Source organism: Monomorium pharaonis, chromosome 11, assembly GCF_013373865.1.
Source record: "Monomorium pharaonis isolate MP-MQ-018 chromosome 11, ASM1337386v2, whole genome shotgun sequence".
NCBI classification, from domain to species: Eukaryota; Metazoa; Arthropoda; class Insecta; order Hymenoptera; family Formicidae; genus Monomorium; species Monomorium pharaonis.
Window position 1 is genome coordinate 3,615,956 of NC_050477.1, and position 7,314 is coordinate 3,623,269.

At 32.2% G+C, this 7,314-nt stretch overlaps 1 protein-coding gene across 2 annotated transcripts in view; it reads left to right on the top strand.

Moving 5' to 3' along the window:
- Positions 1-6,624, top strand: part of LOC105833191 (eukaryotic translation initiation factor 4 gamma 3) — a 44,395-nt gene extending 37,771 nt beyond the window's left edge. Inside the window, exons 13-23 of one of the 2 annotated variants that reach the window (XM_012674727.3) lie at positions 28-393; positions 1,314-1,480; positions 1,713-1,762; positions 1,879-2,105; positions 2,626-2,798; positions 3,009-3,088; positions 3,305-3,534; positions 4,066-4,209; positions 4,300-4,375; positions 4,609-4,758; positions 4,915-6,624. In XM_012674727.3, the coding sequence (XP_012530181.1) occupies positions 28-393; positions 1,314-1,480; positions 1,713-1,762; positions 1,879-2,105; positions 2,626-2,798; positions 3,009-3,088; positions 3,305-3,534; positions 4,066-4,209; positions 4,300-4,375; positions 4,609-4,758; positions 4,915-5,129 (1,878 nt within the window). In that variant the 3' untranslated portion in view covers positions 5,130-6,624. The remainder of the gene's footprint in view (positions 1-27; positions 394-1,313; positions 1,481-1,712; positions 1,763-1,878; positions 2,106-2,625; positions 2,799-3,008; positions 3,089-3,304; positions 3,535-4,065; positions 4,210-4,299; positions 4,376-4,608; positions 4,759-4,914) is intronic. The other variant, XM_012674726.2, reaches the window with a different exon arrangement.
- Positions 6,625-7,314: the final 690 nt, after the last annotated feature.

The window sequence follows — 7,314 nt, forward strand, 5'->3', positions numbered from 1 at the left end:
TACTTTATGATTTCTTTCTACTCGTAGGAGATGCAAGAATACTTCAATAAGATGCAAGAAATTGTTGCTCGAAAAGGTCAGAGCAAAATTAGTTCTAGAATTCGTTTTATGCTTCAAGATGTTATCGATTTGAGAGCAAATAGATGGATTCCGAGAAGAAACGAGAACAATCCTAAAACGATAGACCAAATTCAAAAAGAAGCCGAATCCGAAAGACTGGATATGCAAGTAAACAGTGCTCCGTTGAATACTGCGCGAAAGGACGATCGTAATAACGATAGGAAAAGAAATCGGGGATTAGGTGGCCCTACTGACGATGGTTGGAGTCAACCAGTAGGAAGGGTGAGACCTGCGACGTATTCGGTGGAAACAGCGAAATTAAAGAATAAACCGGTTAGTTATTTGAATTTATATTATAAAGTCTAGTAGGTTTTCTTTTCTAAAATCATTACAAAACTACGTCTATATACACATTATATTTTATTCTCCAACACATATAAACATGTATTTACATGTTTACATGTGTGTGAAATGGTATGATAAAGCAGTTTGATGCGAACAAAACACGTGTCCTGAAATGTGTATCCACAGAATAGAAAATCTTTAATTCACATTATATAAGCTATAGGTTTTCAGTACCATTAGTGCTATACGTTTTGGAACGTATTTGGTCGTAAAAAAAAACATTTCGCACATTGTGTATGTTGCAATTTTTTGTAAATTACAATTATGAATTATTTTTATGTAACACACAAAAAGAGATTGGATTTTTTTAGAATTATGGACAAAATTAAATACAATCAACAAATAGAATAGAGTATCCGGCACATTTATCATTTGTCAATATTAAATAATTTCAAAATCAATATAATACATTTAATAAATAATGTAAACATTTATATTTACGTTATTTTTTAGTTTTAGATTTTATTTTTGTAAAATATACTAGGTGTTATAATACAATTCGATGTTATATGTGGAGAAATTGTGACTGTATCGCGATGGCTAAAATGTATTTAACATTGAAGCACGTTGCAGACAGCAAGACATAGTTTGGTAAAAGTATTCAACATAAAAAGGATTGAAGGTGCGCGCGCGCACGCGCATAATATTAAAGAAACAATTTCATGACATAATCTCTTAATAATAATCGAAACACAATCTCCGCGCTGATAGTTACTCTCACAACGAAATAAGTAACACGAGAGAAACAATCAGCATAGTAAAAAAGAGGCAACTGTAAACTCATATGTTATTTTTAAGCTTTTTGTTCCACAAGTATCACTTTTTCCAAACACTGTTTTTCCAAACAGCCACCAATGGACGATATGCAACTCGGCAACAGGGCATCTTATTTATGGAGGGGGGCTACTCAACCCTCCAGTAACTCTAAGACGATAAGTTCGAACAAATTTGCGTGTCTAGAGAATATGTCCAATTTAGACCAGGACAAGAGGATGCCGCCTTTACCGCTCTCTGGGTAAGTTTAAATATTTTTAAATGCAAATTATTTTGCTTTGGATTTTATCATAGCTATTTCTATTAATCTTATGCTTCATGCTTTGTTATGATGATACACAATTACAGACTAGAGTTTCTGAATTTTCTAAAACTTACATGATTTCACAAATGAATTCTGAGGTGTTACAAATCTCACGTCACCACTTAGAAGAATACTGAACAATTACTTATATTTGTATCTATTATTTTAGATCGCGATCAACTGGCCCAAGAGAATGCAGCCGAGATTACAAATCTTATGGTGCGTTATCTTACATGCACAAATACATACGGTTTATTTTTATGTAAAATAATATATCGTAATTAAATGACATCTTTGATTGAGTAATTCTTACATAAGAAATGGCGTTTTTACAGACGGTAGAAGTTCCCGTAACGGCACTCACTCGGGCAGTGCGTTGAGCAGGGAGAGTCATTCATTACTGGATAATTCTCAAAGCCGGAGCGTCTCGATGCTTTCACCCGTATTGAAGTCTGCCTCCCAGTCTGGGGCTATAATTCACAAGGCTCCGATGTCGGAGCAGGAATTTACAAAGGCTTATAATTCCATACTGAAACATTATCTGGAAGAACCGATTGTTGAAGTAAGTGTTCTTTAAAGTTTAAATTAATTTTTTTTATCCTTCTCTTTTTACTTTCTCTGAAATGGATTACAAATTATCTCATTTTTTATTCGTAATTCATCAATTTTTCTCTCGATTTTTTTACAAATATAAATTAAAATATATGTGGAATGAAACTCGAACCCAGAACTCTCTGATTACAAAACAGTTGCTCTCTCACCGAGCCACGCGTCATTCCACAAAGCTTAAAATATAACACACATAAACATACATGTATAGCATGAGGCAGAGATTTTTCAAACAACGCACGCTCCTTGGATCCATCTCTGCTTCAATAAGAGATGCTTGAGTCATTGGCGTGCTATAATAGGCAATTCCTTCTTTTTGGTTTCGTGTTGTAATGTGCTGCATACTACTCACATTAACTAAAAAGAGGACAAAATATTTAAAAGAAGAGAGATTAAGATTATTTTTAGATATTGAGAATTCACTATTCGTTATTTTATATTCGTCGTTAACGCATATTTATTTTTATTTGCAGAATACGGGATTAGAAATTCAACAAAAGTTCGATAATGCGACATTTGCCAAACTTACTCGTGAATGTATCAATCATGTTCTTGAGAAGTCCCCTATCGAAAGAGAGCTCGTTTCGAAACTATTGTCCCATTTACTTCGGCAATCTATTTTGCCTGTGGAGTGTTTCAAAAATGGGTAAGTCTCATCTGTTTTTGTTTAAGAATAAATTATTGCAAAACTTGTATATTGATAAATGATGAGAATTTTGATATAGAATAAAGATATTTGAAAAATTGAAAAATATCTTTCTGTTAAATTTGCCAAAAGGATACTGATGTTATAAATTTCATCTTATTACATGTCAAGTGTATTATCAGAATGTTGCAAATACAAAATTTTTTTTAGGTTAGGGGAAGTACTAGAAATAGTAGATGATTTGGTTATTGATATACCAAAAATTTGGACTTACCTAGCCGAAATACTGTGTAAGTGGTATATGCATATTTATCTTTTTGACGCGGGTTATCCGCGAGATAATATAAATATAGAGATAGAAATTTTTGCGTGATGACGATTATATATTACGCCATAGAAAAATACCGTGCGGGTATTAAAGCTCAACAGGCCTGAAGAAACATATAACAACATATTTGCTCTATTAATTTGATATCGATTCACACGCATGACCATCTATGTTGCAGCACATTCGATAGAGGATGGAGCTCTCGCATTATTTGAATTGAAGAACATATGTGTAAATTATTTGAGAAGGCAAGGCTGTGTAGGCAAATTCCTTGGAGAACTTATGACAAAAGTAAATCGCAACAAAGGGCCCAAATGGCTTGGCGATAAGTGGGACCAAAGTGGACTACAACTAAGCCACTTAATTGATCCGGAACGAGAAAATGTGGATAAAATAATTCACGAATATGTAAGTATTCTTTGATAATTATATCATATTACTTCCATTTTTCTATTTCTCTTTTCCTCCATAAAATGACGAAAAATCTGATCAGTCTATCATATTATATAGTTCGGATTGCCCATATTATTGTTGTCAATTGTATTTGTAAAAATTGTATTTGTAAACAAAAAAAGTTTTAGAGATAGAACCGTCAAACAAGAAACTCTGATGCGATTTTCAGTTTGCTAACTTATATCCTTCTTTAACTTATACACGTCTACCAACTTATATAGCAACTCCACATTATTTTCCAAATTACCCCCCTTTCCCCCACACATACACACAAACTTATATAAATTTATTGAAGTTAAATATTTTAATTTTTTTTACTTTAATTTTATTTTTTATTATTTTTTAATCTTTTGTACATCCTTTTCTCTTTTAAATTATTTTTTATTAATTTCTCTTCTGCTCTTTTCCAATCTTTATTCGGAAAATAATTCAGACAATATCTTCTTATGCGCACGATTTTATTGGTTTTTGTGTTTTTATTTTTAGAAGTTGGAGTTTCTAACTGGTGATTACAATAGTGCCAAAGACTCCGCTGCTACTGAGCAACTCTCGTTAGAGAAAGTTCAGGAAAATCTTATAAGGCTTATGAAAGAAAATACTTCCTTCGACGAAATTTGCAGTTGGATAACTGTAAGTATGATATAATTGACATGCACATGTTCTCTGTAATTTATATCGATTTATATTAACAATTTTTTCATTGTTGACTTAATTTTTTAGGCAAATGTTGGCAATAGAGAGAAGGATCCTAAGTTTATAAGACATTTAATGACTGCCATCTTAGAAACTACGTTAGGTATGTATCCGCGTGTTATTTTTCGTTATTTTTCAGAATATTTTTAAATCGTGATTTTTCTAATTTTGAAAGATAAACATGATGGATAGCACTTTTTTAGAGTAAAGATACATGTAAATTATCTTTGTGTTGTTTAGCCAAAAGGATACTGACATGACTTGTGGAAATACTTTGAAATTTTTCACGTTTAAATCTTCTAAACTGTTTTTTTCTCCCTCTCTGTTTCTATGTAGAACGACACTACGGCACTTGGAAACTAAATCTAGAAACTTTTGCGAGTTTGCAAACGTTAATTCAACGGTTTGTCGATGCCGATGAATTATTGGAATTGCAATGTCTTTATGCAATTCAAATTTATATTAACAAAATTGAATTTCCACCTGGTAAGTAGAAATGTTCACATTTATTATTACACGTTATTTATTAAAAAAATGATTTCCAAAATTAAACATACATACACGCCTTATACATTTTATTTTAATCTATGACTTACAGGGATATAAAGCGTGCAAAGTTGAGTTTTGTGTCTCTGATTATAGGTACCCTCGTTGCCATTATGAACAGATTGTGGATGGACAATGTGATATCAAGTGACGCGTTCTTGGCGTGGCAAAAAAATATTCCGGAAGGTGCGGATGTCGAAGGCCACAGTGTCTCAATCGTCGCACTTACGTCGTTTTTCACTGATTTGCAAGAGCCGGACGATAATTCCAGTGTCGAAGAATTATCAACTAGTGCGAATCAGGGCTGTTGACGATACTGTGATCGATTGCATTATCGTCTATTAAAAAGACTCAAATATGCGTTTCCCCGTTGAAAAAAAAACGTCAAAATTGCAATTTGCAGTGTTTTTTTTTTTTCTGAAAGAAAAATAAAAACGCAGGAACACTCCCAAGTATTGATGGAAAGAATGGTACGATAACAATAAAGTGACACGTAAATGTAAAATATAATCTACAACTCTCTACCAATGAATAAAGAGAGAAGTGAGAGTGCTGACTAAATAAACAAACGACGCTGTATTTGAAATACGGTATACATAATGAAGATAAAGTTTAATTATTAATTATTACAAAACTATATGCAAAATAATTATTATATATAATTCAATAAAATGGTTCAAAGTTTAAATAAAGCAAAGAAGTGACTCGAAAAAATAATTATCGTGTTTCTTATATAAAATATCTTTGCAGCAAGATAGGTCGATTGTGCTCAATAGAACCGGAATATGCGTTTTTTTTTTCCATGCTTGGACTCTCGAAGAGACTCGGTGTTACTTCCAATTATTGATGCTAATGTCGCGAATCGCAAACCGAAGTGCTTGTTACACGATTTAGAAAACAAATTGCAGATAGAAATATGGAATTTGAGTGTAGGTCAATTTTAAATGGAATTAAAAGTTTGGGAAGTAAGGAGAGAAAAACAATTACCGAGAATAAAACAAAGTCTGACAGCGAGATGGTTCTTCCTATTATTGTAACGCGGAATATGGTATATATAACAGAATTACTAATTTATATCTTTGCAAATAAGAACTTATAATGTATTATATATTATTAAAAAGGACATCCGTGAACAAGATATGGGATAGAATGAAAGTGAAGGATATATATTGCGGAGTTAGGATCTGTAATCTAGAATACGTTGAAGTTAGAAAACGAAAGATTACAAGTGATGTGCATATATATACATATATATCCATATGTGACACGACACACACACACACACACACACACACACACACACACATATATATGCATACTAAGGTACTATTTTTTAACACTAGCTATTTGTAATCACAGGGAGTAAGAGAGAGAGAGAGAGAGAGAGAGAGGAGCGCGGCGCGTGGAAGCATTGGTATGTATCCACGTGGCTAATGCTGTAGCGAATTGTATAAAATTGTTATTAAACTGATTAAAGTTACAGCGTTGAGCTCGCCTTTGTTTCGAACGTGCTCGTAGGAGAGACTGATTTTCTGTGTGCATGTATGCGTGTACAGCTATCGAAGAATTATTACGTTTATCTGGCAATTATCGTTGAGTGCCGATAGCACACGATTTATCGTACCTGCAAAGGTAACTACACTCGGGAAATTGCGAACATTTTCGTGAGAATAGTCTTATACAGAGTCTTACAGAATATACTTTTACGAAAGTATAGGGTCTTTGCTTTGGTCTCCCAAAAGAAATCGTCTGTCAGAACTTTCGATCGATCATTTTCGAAATATGAATATATACAAATGAATCGATTACAGACTTGATTGAAATTACATGGAACATACCTATATATATATATATATATATATATATATATATATATATATATATATATATATAGTATGTAAATATATATATTATTATTTAAGTATATTAATAGAGTGCATCATAATTTCTTCTCTACTCAAAACATACGAGTTACAATGCTCGTTATCTGTATAATGTTTCCTATTCTATGCGTATCCTTTCCTGAACTTTTTATTTTTTTGTGATTATTTTCAAAACAGATGCACTTTAGGCAAATTGAAAAATTTAAGATTTGATAAAGCCACTTTGCACGCAAACTCGTAGGTAATTTGTACTAAATTAAAATGATCTATACTAATTTCTTCTCTATTCAAAATATACGAGTTACAATGCTCGTTATCTATGTATAATGTTTTCTATTCTATGCGTATTCTTTCCTGAACTTTTTATTTTTTTGTGATTCTTTTCAAAGCGTCTATACGATTATCCTTTTGTTGGTCATTTTTTTGTTGATAAAAGTTAAAATGTACAAGTTGTGTGTGTGTGTTATTAGACCTACAAATGAAGGAGAATAGAAAATGTGTTGAATATAGTGAAAGGAAGAGAAAAGGAGAATGCACGCGTTCGTGTGTACGTACTTTTCGTGGAATAAATAAAATTAGCTTAATTTATAAAGTAAAATATATAGATAAAAAT